Source organism: Limanda limanda, chromosome 13 (assembly GCF_963576545.1).
Source record: "Limanda limanda chromosome 13, fLimLim1.1, whole genome shotgun sequence".
In the NCBI taxonomy this organism is placed as follows: Eukaryota; Metazoa; Chordata; class Actinopteri; order Pleuronectiformes; family Pleuronectidae; genus Limanda; species Limanda limanda.
In genome coordinates this window covers 20,949,946-20,963,525 of record NC_083648.1, presented here as the reverse complement: position 1 = coordinate 20,963,525, position 13,580 = coordinate 20,949,946, and the positions used below count along the sequence as shown (strand labels likewise).

At 43.1% G+C, this 13,580-nt stretch overlaps 1 protein-coding gene across 1 annotated transcript in view; it reads right to left on the bottom strand.

Annotated features, from left to right (window-relative positions):
• Nucleotides 1–2,276: 2,276 nt before the first annotated feature.
• LOC133017555 (uncharacterized) overlaps nt 2,277–13,580 on the bottom strand; it is a 91,852-nt gene continuing 80,548 nt past the window's right edge. Inside the window, exons 10-14 of the mRNA XM_061083663.1 lie at nt 10,676–10,845; nt 10,525–10,618; nt 7,423–7,630; nt 5,193–5,673; nt 2,277–3,263 (exon numbers count right to left, since the gene is read on the bottom strand). Of these exons, the coding sequence (XP_060939646.1) occupies nt 2,277–3,263; nt 5,193–5,673; nt 7,423–7,630; nt 10,525–10,618; nt 10,676–10,845 (1,940 nt within the window). The remainder of the gene's footprint in view (nt 3,264–5,192; nt 5,674–7,422; nt 7,631–10,524; nt 10,619–10,675; nt 10,846–13,580) is intronic.

Below are 13,580 nucleotides of genomic sequence, written 5' to 3'. Positions count from 1 at the left end.
GCGGTCAAGGCAGAGCAAAATGCAATTCTAACATTGCCTTTGAGTTGTGCACTGCCTGGAATGTATGAGAGATTACATTTCCCTTGCCAAAACATATTAAAAATCTCACTTTTAATCGCACAGTAATTGTGTTTCTAAAGAGCAAAGTAAATATTGATAAAACTTTGTTCCTTATCTCTCAGGCAGTGCAACACCACAAGCAGCAAGGTCCTGAAATCTCATTGCAATTTCTCATTTGAATTCAGCAAAATAATAATCCAGATTTTCTTTGGGAGAAATTCTGATTCCTTTTTTTGTTTGCAGCATGCCTTGTAGGGGAGTTTCTCCTCACTCCGCTGGATTTTCATCAAATTGGTTTCTCACTGGGACGGACCAGCTCACAGGCTTCCTGTAACTAATATTTTCGCACAACAAACTTTCGCCAGAGGCCACATGTATAATTGAATCGCTGGCTTGTCCATCTCAGAAGGGAGCTACCACAAAACAAACCTGAACCTGTTCACTTAGTACACAGATGTTAGGAAAAAGCACAAGCTCTTGTTTTCAGTCCAGGAAGCTGCAGCGTCCAGCTCCGTGGATCAATTTCTATTCTAGCGAACATACACAGAGAATCCCGACAGTGCTGCTTTCCCACATGTAAGTTCTGTTTGTTTCCTTTTTTTCCTTATTTTATATATTCTCTTTTAGCAATAATATTCAGTGGTATTTACAATTGAAACATTTTTTTTACACACAGTCAAACATCGTCTGTTTTTTTTTCTCGTTGAACTGACATCTTATAAAACAACTGTAATCTTTGACATGATTCATGATCTATTACTGAACATCACACAGTATAAAAAGTGCTTTCTAGCTGAAAACTCCAGCTCATTTGCATCCTGACCTTTAGCCAGAAAAAAGAAGACTATCATGGGATGTCACTGCCGCGTCGCCCCCCCCCCTTCTTATTTCATTACAAACGTGTGGAAAGTTTTCATTTGAGGCAGAAGGAGCGTTCAAAACATGAGGCGAGACTGCCTGTTTTTTTTTTTTTTGGTGTTTTCATAACTCATGCATACTTTTGAGGACTACGATGTGGGGGTGTGTGGGCGGGGGGGTCTACTCCTTCCATAAAGAATAATGGAGTCCTCATTACTCCATATATGTGGATGCTTTTATTATTTACCGTCGTACAATCAAAGCCTTATATTTATAAATGTGTCTGTGTTTGTATGCGAGTCTTTGTGTACACACGGAAAGTAAACTGTGCGAGAGGAGTATGGTGCGGTGTGGTGGGGGGGGTTCACATCCCTAAATCATTCCGATTTTTCACAATGTCTGTTCTCCTCGTGGGCTGAGAGGAGGGAGAATCTTTTGCTGGATTTAAATGATTCATCATTTCCATTTGGAATGAAATAGTGAGCTGAATAATTCAATTTTTCTGCCACCGCAGATGGAATAAAAAGTAACTGTTTCTGTACAATCCTCTCACTTCCCCCATCCGTTGCCATCTCTATACATCCTGCTCTCTTATTCCATTCATTTCTATCTTCAAATATATATATATAGTTTATCCACTGTGTGTTGTCCTAGTAACTAAACTTCCTCTTTAAATGTTTACTCTTTGCACGTTGTCCCAAAAAACGTCTGTTGCAGCTTATAGGTTTTGTAAGTCTCAGTAGTTAAATAGTCTCTGGACGAGAGGAGTTGTCCCTTCCACTCTTCCTCTTTCTTTGTTAAACATCTTCAATTTACAGACATACACTCATGCATACAAGTGCATTTATCCACTTTTGCTCACCCGTCTATATCCCGCCACAGATTTTTTTCCTTACTCACAGACACACATGCACACCAACACACACACACACATGCGTTCGACGAGAAACGATCTCCTCCTTGGTTCCTGTTCCTGTTTCTCATTCCACACGTGAGAGTGGAATTGAATTGAGTCCTGGGTGTTTGGGTTGTTTTTCTTTGTCCGAAGCGTTTAACAAATTGTCGCTGCCCCGAGCACCAGCAGCCTCTGCATTGTCTCAGGATCTGTGCTCAACCATATCAACGTTTCAACACTTATTGCTTTAAATTACATCAATCACTCCCTCCCTGCCCTCGCACTCTCCATCCTCCCTAGGCTCATTTTTCTCCGTCTCTTTTTATTCCTTCGCCTCTTCATCTCTCTCCCCTTTAACTTCTCTTCACATTATTCTAGCGCCGGTTGCCTTTTCATCATCCTCCTATTCCCTCCCTTCCTCTCTTACCCCCTTTGCCCTATTTGTTTCATTTTTATCATCCCCTCAGTCTTTCCCCTCCTCTCTAGCCCGCTCTCCTCTATCTTTTTTCTCTTTCTTCTCAGGCTCCTCGTTCATTTCACTCTCCTTCTTGACACACTCGTCGACTTTCTCCTTCTCTTCCTTCTCTTTTTCTCTTACTTTGAAAAGCTGGGCTAAATTCTCGAACTGAGGACCCCACTCATCCAGCCCCGCTCCCCAATCCTCCTTTTCTGCATCCTTCTCTCCCTCGCTCTCCAGTGAGCTGAGGGATCCAGCCCTGGACCCTGTCCCCTCCAGGCCGTACACCTGCACCGAGTCATACGGTGGCTGCGAGGGGTCAAAGGTGACCTGGGCAAGGCGCAGTCGTAGGAACTCACCCACCCTCAGGGCCAAGGAGGGACCCCCGGGACCTGGAGCATCTCGTGCTGCCTCCGTCCCTGGAACCCAACCGGCCCCAAAGCCCATCACACCACTATACGCTCCTCGAGGATGCCCTGGAAAGGGCAAAAGCTGTGGGGTCATATCCCTTCTGCCCAAAACGTACCCTCCCAGACCCATCCGATCACGCCAGTCCCTTATGAAGCCAGGTGTTTCCTGGTAGACAGGTGGATTCCCGGCCAGTGATATCCCTCCACCCTCCCTGTCTGGCCTTGCCACCACAAAGTTGCTTCCCATCTCCAGTCCTCCCCTCCCCAAGGTGCCAGGGTAGTCCCTCTGTCCCGACATCTCCCTGTGCAGCACAGTGGCATAGTTGCGTCCATTGGAAGGTTGCTGTTGTCCATCTCCGCTTCCTCCTCCTCTTCCTCCACCACCTCCTCCTCCTCCGCTGGAGTCAGACTGGGCGGAGCTTGTGCGGTTTGGGGACAAGCCGGCACGGGAAGCCCTGCGTCCTGCCAGGGGGAGTGTGGCCGAGTCGCCCATCCAGCCTCCGACCCCGTGACCCTGGCCAGCCACGGAGCCAGATCGGGTCATGACAAGATTGTGCTCCCTGGGAAACGACTCCGACTGCACCTGGAGGGAACGTAGGCGGGCATGAGTGGTTTCAGTTTGGGGCCATGAGTGGGTTAGGTGCCATTAGGTTTGGTTACAGTGAATCAAAATGAAAATGAGACAAATTTGCCCAGGCAATAGGGATAATTTTATAAAAGGCATAACAAAACAGAAAGATGAAGGGAATGTAATTGTGGCAGAATGGACAAAAAGCAGGAGATGGTGGTGATAGGAAATGAGAGGAATGAGGGAGACGCAGACAATGAGCAGAACAGATAGGAAAAGAAGAAGAGTTGGAAGAAGCAATAGATATTAATTGAGCTCTAGAATGAGCTAACACTGCACTGTGAGAGGGAGATGGAGGGGGAAGTGATTGAGAGATAAAATATTTGAAAATTAAATAAAGAAAGGGCCAGATAGCATTGCTATGGTCTAATAAATAAAAGAAAACACAGAAAAGATCGTTAACAGCAGGAAATAAATGTGCTGATAAGTCTGAATCAGCATCCTGGACATTTCTGCTGCCTGATTAAAAATGTAATGCTGTTGTAATCACTGCAATAATATAGAGCACCAGGTTGAATGCAAAAGTAATATTATAATTTTTTGTATTTGCTTAATTACTATCTTACTTACTGGGTTGCTTATTTTATTGAATAATTAACTCATTCATTTAACTTTAATGCTTTTCCAGTGCAATCATCTCTTAATAGTAATGTAATTTATTCAATTGTAATTCATTACTAAGTGGAACATCTATCACTTTTTCTCCATCCGGAAATATTTAGCCAACTGTCCATCGATCCATGTATTAGAGTACAGAATCATTTCAATGCCAGTGTCACACCTAATGTGTAGTATGCATTATTTGCAGAGGGTAGAGTGAAGGATGGACATCATTAACTTACGTTTTCCCTCCAAGCTAACTACACTCTAAGAGTACAAAGCAATGTGAATAATGACTAGATTAAATTTCCCATTATCTTTCTTAAAGCTCCTGAAACTGACAGCGCAGAATGACACCCTTTTAATTAATGCACAAACTCAAAAAGTCAACCTGTATTTTTCTCCAGAGTGAAATAGAGCTCATCAAATTGGTTCCAGAAGTACAAATCCAGTTATTTTTCTCAATAGAGATTTTCATTATGAGTCATAATATTTTTAACCATCCAAGGTAGACTTGTCTGTATGATATCAAATGCGTTTTAAGAAAAGACGTGTTATTCAAATGTCAACTAGAAGTACTTCTCTACCCACAATCCTCAGGTGTAATAGCAACGTCTCCACTGTTACCATGGAAATGTTTACCACAACCGCGAAAATCACGCCTGCTACTATCGGATGGTTCAGTGCTACATTAGGTTTACCACAGAGCAGCCACAAAAAGAGAAAATCACTACAACAAGGTTAAATCAAGTAGAAACACTGGAAGTCATTAAGGGATCAGTCACACTGGTTTATAGGGTGTGTGGTTCCTTTACTCGGAAATAATTGTGTACATAGCCTTCTACTTTTGCCTTTTTTTAACATCTTTTCGCTCTGAATCCAATTTTTAATGGTTCTGATTCCCATCGAAGCTGGTTGACCTGGTTGCAGGCTTAAAACTCTCTCCTGAAACATCAATGGATAAAATTTATGGTCAATTTACAAGTAATCCTGAATTTTGTATAGATTTTTATTGTATCCTTTGCTGTCTTAGATTTTAAATACTATATATTAAACTTCTTGTTGTTATTAATATTGCTAGCAATACCAACATGCCATTGGATGCTTGTCATTAATGTAACATATTTGGGAACAGCTTAATTTAGTTTAACCACAAAAAACCTGGCAGAAAATTAGGATGGTGCTACTACGCAACTTCTGAGGAGAATGGAACCAAACTAAAAAAATGTTTTTGCTGTGTGCAATTCCAAAACTCTCCCTCCAGCTGGTCAGCATAATCCTTACCCAGTCTCCGTCTTGACTGTGGTTCATTTTCTCATCGTTGCTCCCCTCTGTGCAGTTGCTTGCAGTCCTGGTCCCTCCTCCTCTGTCATGGCTGTCACTGGTCCTCGGCGTTCCTCCGTCGGACGTGCTCACTGCACTCTGGGGTGCGGTCCCTTCACGGCTTCCCGCGCAACTCCCCATTCGGCTTCCGTCCGTGGGGGTAATGTAAACTGCCCCAGACTCCATCGCCCCCACCATGGCCCCCTGGTTCTGGATGACCAGGGAGTGGTCTGGATGGCCACCGGGGAAGCGGTATCCCATCTCTGCCATGCCTGGTTCAAAGGTGCCGCCTGGCGTGCGCCGGAGAACAGGTAAGGTGTGGCTGCTGTAGCAGAGGCGACCGTAGAGGGGTCCTACTGGTCCTGTGTAGTTGTGATCCACACCCGGGTTCTGAGCCCAGCTGTAGGTGCGAGCTTTGTCTTGGCTACGATGTGTGTAACGTCTGAAAGAGACAAGACAACATTCTCCATTTAACTTCAGTAAGCGGTTTATTTTTGTAACATTGTTTTACTGTATCTGATATAAGAGAGGAAATAAATGCCTCAGGTGTTGATCAGAATGGAAACTGTGAACAAGGGATTTCTGAGACCAAGTTTAGAAGCGTTGATGCTCTGTCAAGTATTAAATCCAAATTGTACTGTACTCCTGTAATTTTGACTTCGATGGACAGGCTAACCTACAAGGGCTCATCCAGATTTAGTTTTCACTTTACCAACTATCAGGTTTCGAGACATTTGTAGACACAATATTATAGTAAATTGCTTTGTTTTAAAGCGTCAGCTAAACAATATGTAATGTTATGTAATAATATAAAACATTACAATCATCACCTTGTGATTGTATGCCTCCATCAACCGGCAAATTGCACTTTAGATCCATGTGTGTCCAGATTTTTAAGTTTATATTATCATAATTAAACCTAGAGTCCCGGTGAACGTTTGCTTTCAATCTCATGGATTCTATTAAAATCTGTAACATTGGGCACTAGGGGCACTAGTTTGATGACATCATGAAGCAAATGGAATTATGTGAGTTGTTGTCTTCCCCATCAATTGTCTCTTGGGTCAACAGCAGTGTAGTCGTTTTTAGACATGAAGAATTGTTACAGATTTTAATTTTTTCGTCCTTGCGTCCAGGTGAACATTTGTGCGCAATCTGAAAGGATTTGCTTTGCTAAATTTGTGCATTAACAAAAGCAACAGTCTGTTAAATGTCCCTCAAGGCCTTACTGAGACATCTCATTAATAAGTGGCACAGATGGACAGCTGGAAAACCATCTAAAAACAACAGGGCAGAAGCATAATCAAAATTAAAAACCGATGCAGTGAAGGCTGAGATTTCAAGGCTTTTAGCTCTGTAGTATGCGGATAGAATTACAAACTGTTGTAATTCAGCTGTACTGTGGAAACTTTGTAGTCTCCAAGTCCAAACAAAGCAATCCTGACAGCAACCTCAGGGTGACTTTCTCAGACAGAGGATTGTAAACCACTGCTGCTCCTCCTCATGACCAGCAAACACAACTTTATGTGTCTCCCTAAGATCACACCAGCACCACAAAGTACAGCTTCAAAGTGACCCTGAAGTTTAACTACTGTCTCCTCTGTGACTCAGTGTCACCAGAAATGAAATATTCAAAGGTTCACCGAGGTAGCATTATTCATTGCAGGGATATTTCATTGGATTGCATTAGATTCGGACGGTTTCTCATGTTGCTGTGACCACCTCCATAAACCGCGAGAAGCAATTTTCGATAAACTGAAGGCTGGCTTTGTACTTGTTTATGGCCGCTCTATACGGCTTGCATGAATTCATTGGAGCTAATTATTAGTCCAAAGGCAATAACAATGTTTCACAGAAACATCTAAGTGGGTGCAAACGCTTCTCTGATGTGGCAGAACATAAACAAGCTTTAACAGAAAGAGCACAACAAAGTGGTCTCCCTGGACTGCCAGGCCTGATAGCCTTCTGTCTCAGCGTTTTCATCGGAAACTGATTATGACCTCGGAGTTTAGGCCCGATCGCTTACTTAAATGGATCAATTAATTGCTGGACAGGGATGAAAGCTTTTACTTTGAAGGGGTTAATTTTGTTCTTACTATGATAAGAGGCAGACTGTGATGTTATGTAACTGTTAGATATATATGTATCAGCACGTATAAACAAACTCCCCACATGCTCCCCCCCTACTCACACGTTCCTGCTGTCTAGAGTGCGATAGCCGTGCGTGCGCGAGCTGTGCGGTGCACTCTGGAGCGCCGCAATGTCAAAAGCGGCCGTGTCAGCCTCCCCCCCGCCCTCGTCGTCGTATGTTATGATGTTCTCTCGAACGTCGTCCTCCTCCAGCGGTGACAGGGAGTCACGCTTCTGACGGCGCAGGGACAATGACAGGGCGCTCACCGCTGCAGAAGGGGGGGGGGTGGGGGGGTGGGAGAGAAATTGGAAGAATAAAAAAGAATGATGAACAAGAAGGTGATGGGGGGAGCACGAGTCACAGGGGAAATAAAGGGGTAGGAGGAAAATGAGAGGGAGAGAAAGGGAGGGGAAAGGGAATCAGAGAGACACAGAGGTGAGACACACAGAGACAAAACGAATAGAGAAGAGGCCGTGGGTCAGAGGGCTGGTGTGTCATATCAGCAGGCTGCATGCCTCCACTCGGTAATTGTACTTTGAGCTCCAGCCAGGCAAATGGACGTTTTATTCTCCCGTGATCCCGTATTCCCAGAGCAGAGAGCTGCATTTGACCCAGGGCTGTGGACAAAGAGCCCGGCTGTGGCAGCTCTTCAACAGATGTCTGACAAGACGAAATGGGAAAAAAAAATCTACCCGAAAAGATGCATCTGGTTTGCTTTGCAGTATTTCAAATGAATAAACTCGACAAAGATTCAGCGGATTGATAAAATGGGGGAAATATTTCATTCCCAGGCCATTTCCAGACATGAATAAGCAGCAGGAGATTCTCCGGGTTAGATTTCAGACAAGGGGTAGCGCAGGATGACAATGCAGGTCATCGACATCGGCCTCGGCCCCTTATCATAAAAAACTTTTGTTACATCTTCGTCCTCTATGAGTCTGGCACTGCTTTTTCATCCTGAGATATTTGTATTCTTTTGGGGTATTTTCAGTTTTGTGCAGATCTTGTGTTACAAACATCATGGCCACTCCCTCACAGTACATCCCCGGAGGATCTCCTGTTGTGTTCTCACATGAGCTATTTCGGACAATCTCCTGAGATTTTACTATGGGGGCAGAAAAAACTGTGGGGAATGTCCGGAGCTTCTCACTCAGACGTTTGCATTTTCACATACAGCTCAATTCAGTGTCTGAAAGCAAATTTAAACAGTTAATATTCATTCATGTAGATTCCAACCTGACAGACCTGTCAGTAACCTGAGCTAATGTTATGTACATATATAGTTTTTTTAAATCACTTGATCAAAAACGGACCCTGAGCTCAGTCAGAGTCGATAAATAAGAACAGATCCAAGGAAAATCGACCATGCCAAGTTTCCTTCTGACTTTGGAAGCCACTCTAGGTTATGAATGCAGATCTAAGCTTGTTAAACAGCCGCGCTCGTGTTTCCAACGGATGTCAGAGCAAATAAACACTCTGTATTATTCCTTTCTGAAGCCTTTTCTCTTGTGTTGTGTTTTAAAACACTAGCCTCCAAACAACAAAGATTCCGAAGTAAAGCGCAAATTTGAGCTCAATGCAAAGTGTTTCAGCGTGTGGAGAAAAGCAAACCTCACAGACCTGCTGTGCCTAATGGTGGGATGGAAATTACTACATTCACGTATTTACCACCCTTTAGTATATTTTTCCTGTATCTGTACTTTCCTTAAGTAGATTTACTTTCAAGTATTTTTAAGTAAATATCTGTACATACCTGTATTTATATAAACTCTACATGTAGTACTTTTACTTTAGTATATTTCTGTCTCTTTATTTGAGCTTTTACTTCAATATATATTTGTGTTCTTCCTCCACCACTGACGCCTTCTTACGCATGTTAAGCTATGTCCTGATAATCATTGTTTGGAGGCGGAGTTTAAACAAACATCCACATATACTGGCTCCAATTGGAATCTACTTTCTCAACATGTGCATATACCATGCATGTGTATGTGCATGTGTCTGTCTCTATAGATTTACACTAGGCGGTTAAGCTATTGCTGTAAATCAATCGACACTCTTTTGTCGGAGGTTGCATTATTTGATTTCCTATGGAACTAATCCAATGATCCCTAAAAATCTGTGGGAAATCTCTAATCTTTCTAAACAGTTTGAGGGTTCACCTACATGTCATTATGTGTATTTAAGTCTTCCCTCACAAGGCGTGACATGCAAATGATCCAAATCCAACCTTATGTATTTGCCAAACGGCTTTTTAATAACCAGATGGCCTCCTGATGGAGCTAATGTCAGAGCTCCTGTAGGAACATTTGGCTTTTTGCAAAAGGCCCAAAGAATTCTGGCCTCATGTAGATAAGAAAAACAAGAAGAAAAATCGAGCCTACTTTTGAAGCTACAAATTGAGGCGACTGTTAAAAAGTTTTATGTGTTTCCCTGGAATAGTTTATGCCCTTTTCACTTAGAGGACTAAATTCGACACTCCACCAAAAGCTACTCAGCGTGATCACCTTCACGGCGTGTTGCTTTCCCTTCTTGATTGAGCTGGTGTCCTGCAGAATGATAATGCTCCCCATCTATAAGGCATGAGTAGTGATCCAACAGACTGAATGGAAATGACAATGATGCTGGCCACGAGCCAAATCCGTCTCAGCACCTCGACACTATCCAATTGAGCGTTTGAGAGTTTCTGCAGAGGTGGCTGTGACATTTTATTATGCCGCTATCAAAAAACCAGACGGCCCAGATAATCACTCACAATTGTTGTTTCAGTAGTGATTAATGCTGACCTTGCCAGAGGAGATAACCGGACCAAAATTGGGAGGAAAAGTAAACCTCGCTACTGAGCAGCTGTGACTAAGAGAAATATTTACGCTGCTGCTTTCCATTATTTTCCTATGCAGATTAGGCCTCCAGGGGTGTAGTGGAGGATAAACTGCCCTAAACACTATTTACTGATCTTTTTTATTTATAGAGTAGCATTAAACCCCTTTACAGGCAGTAAATCTTAATGGAATGACTTTACTGGATACTTTACACAATGATAAGTGTCGTAGTAAAAACATGATGTAAGGGTCTTCCCAGGGACAACACTTTTATTATTTTTTCACTGTTGTTAATGTGTTATGCTAATCGCCGATTTCATCACTGTATCAAAGTATTTACCCAGTAGTGTGGCAACACAAGCCAGGATGGCCAGCAGGGCGGCGGTACTGAGGCCAGGGGAAGGCAGCGAGGACTGCTGGGGGAGACACACCGCCTCTCTCTCAGAGTCCCACTCGCCCTCCACCTGTTGGTTCTTCTCCTTCTCCCCGGCCCGAGCGCCTCCTCTCAGGCAGGGACAGACAGACACAGTGACGGTGCTGGTGCTGGTGAGACCCGACGTGCCGTCCCTCAGCACCAGGGGCACGAAGAGCGTCAGGGTGGAGGACTGGGAGCGGGACAGCGGCTGAAGCTGGGAGAGCAGCACCAGGCTGGCTGTGGTGCCTGAAGGAAGGAAGAGAGGGAGGAAGATGACTAATCTGTTGTTACCTGCATGCTGCAATTTCACTTATTTTCTGTGCTGAATGGACGCAGGATGATACAATTTGGAAATAATGCCCCGAAATTACCGTGCTCATGTTTGGTAAAATGTGTGATTCCAATCAGTGGGTGATTGGTTTACACTACAAACGAAGGAGGCGGGCCAGGTTTGCCTGGTGTGTGTTGATGCTCTGCAGCTACTTCAGAATATACAATACACTGTCACTTTTTACTGTTCATGTGCTGGATGATTGTGTGCAGAGCTTTCTATAAACAGTCTATGGTGCTGAGTGAAGTTAGAAAACTTTGTGTTCATCCAACCTGATTTATCTGCAATAAATGTTTTAAAATGAAAAATGAGTTTTCTTTATTCCTGTTTATGAGTGTGGTTCAAATATGAATTTGAATGATTGACTTAACTGCTCTTATTTTCCATACATTTCATGTGGACTATTTCAAAGGTCGGTTAAGCAATCAACACAATCTTCAGATCCAAATTTACAACTTTTAAAAGTAAAAGCTTTGTTATGCAGCTCAATATAAAGCTTTACTGCAATAAAAAAACGAAGATGAAAGAGAACTTCTTTAAAGAGGAAGTTATGTCTTGATGGAGAGTGTCACCTGATATGGTGAAATAAAAAGCTAATTATCAAAATGATCAGGAGGGTCAGAAGTTATTTGCGTAAGGCTGCTCGTTGCTGTAGTTTATCCAAGGACATGGAGGAAGATTCAAAGCACACAACCCCCCCCCCACACATACACACACACACACCACACTGAATGCTACAGAGCGCTGGTTGCCTGTTTATTAAAATCATATTAATATTAAACATATTTCGTGTCCAAATTACCCAAATATCAACACTGCACTTCCCTCGACCACGAAGAACACACATCCCTTGTGTTCTTTCATTTGTGAACTTATATCACCACTGGAGCTACAGTGTCTCCGTCCGGAATAACAGTGACAATAATTTGAACAAATTGGATGAAACTACAGAAGAGAGTCTCAATTAGGCCAAATAGAATCCTCCTCCTCTCTCCTGCAGCCAGACTGAATGATTTATTACTCCTGGTTGGCAAGAAAACCTGAAAACATAAAGTCTGATAAACTTCACACATAAAAATGTCTGCTCACACCTGACTCCTGTCCTGAGTGACAGTGCTAATTAAGCATATACAGAAGAAGAGGGGGTGTGCAGCGGAAGCATCCACACCACCATGTTTGTATTCTTTTCTACAACTGAACATATTAGGCCCACACATCTTTAAAGTTATCTTTTTTTAAAGATGCCGCAATTTTTCGACATTGATGGATTCAGTGAGAGCAGGAGAAAGAAACCCACTAATGGCCTCTGTTGGTCTGACTCCTCTTACTGTTGTCCCGTGTCCTGTCATGGTATCATGGATTGAGGCGTAAACATAAAATAATGTGGATAATTCAATCAGCCCATTTGTAAGAATGTGGCTCAATCATCAAAGCAAAGCTCCTGCAATTTAAATACAGATCAAATTGTTCTGAGTGAGCTTTTGTCAGACAACTTGTCCGCATGAGATCAGAACGTGTTCCCTGTCTGAGCTCTGGTGTCGGATGACACATCAAACAGGCCTTTGATTCGTCCTGTCACTGACTCTATCCCCCTGATCCCCGATCCAGCAGAGCAAGTTCACTCCTCTGGCTTTTGTCAAGTTTAGGAACGATTAATGGGCTGGTCACCAGTGGGAGGCCTGCTATAGCCAAAAGAGCACTCAGATCATCAGCTGCCCACAACAGAGGGTGGATGCTGCTGTTGAATGTGACAGCTAGAAAAATATTTACAGCGGACAGCTCCTGGTGACCAGAGAAGCATTTTCATCATTTAGTATAAGACAGCTTTTTCAGAGATGGATGAATCAATATTCCCCTCAGCTCTATGGAGTATTGATTGTCTTTAAAATCATTGGTTTCGCATTACGAGCCCTTTTATTCACATCTTTTATTCCCACTCTCTTTTACTCTTTGTGTTCACTATCACTGCTTTTAACGAATGCTTTAAACCTACTGTGAGTTGTGCAGAGTAGGCACAGCACCAAATGGCAAGCAGACAAAATTGGCAATTAGCTGGCAAACAAAGTAGAGTGTTTAGCAGATATTTCCCTCGAGAGTCGGTCGAAACTAAAATAAATCTTAAACTGAGAGTTAATATTGAGCTAAATAAAGCGTCCAGAAACCAAACTTTTTCAAGTGAATGCTGCCCCGTGTCTGCCGGATGTGAAGATAAGCAACTGCTATGTTCACCATATCTACTGAATGAAGAAGGAATACTGTATGTACATCTGATTGTATTTAGAGTTTGATCCACAGGGTCTAATAAACATATCAATACAGCTCAGTTTTTTCAAAAGACACGGTGAGTCCGACTGCTCTTCTCTATCATCCTGCTCAGAATGACACAGAAAAACTCTTCAGTAAATGTAAGGTGCCCCGATGTTTGTGACCCTGACTCCCACGGGCATGGTAACTGCTTGATTCCCCCAATTACAGACATGTGGAGTCTAAAAAATCAGCAGGCAGCTCACCCCTACTGAACCTTTACAACCTTCATCCCTTCCTTTCCTTTAAATTGGCTGGAATTGTCGGGGCAGTGTAGCAAACCTGTCTAATCGCGTCTTTGAAGAGTTGACACATAATGATTGACGACTGTGATGTTCAGAAGCTT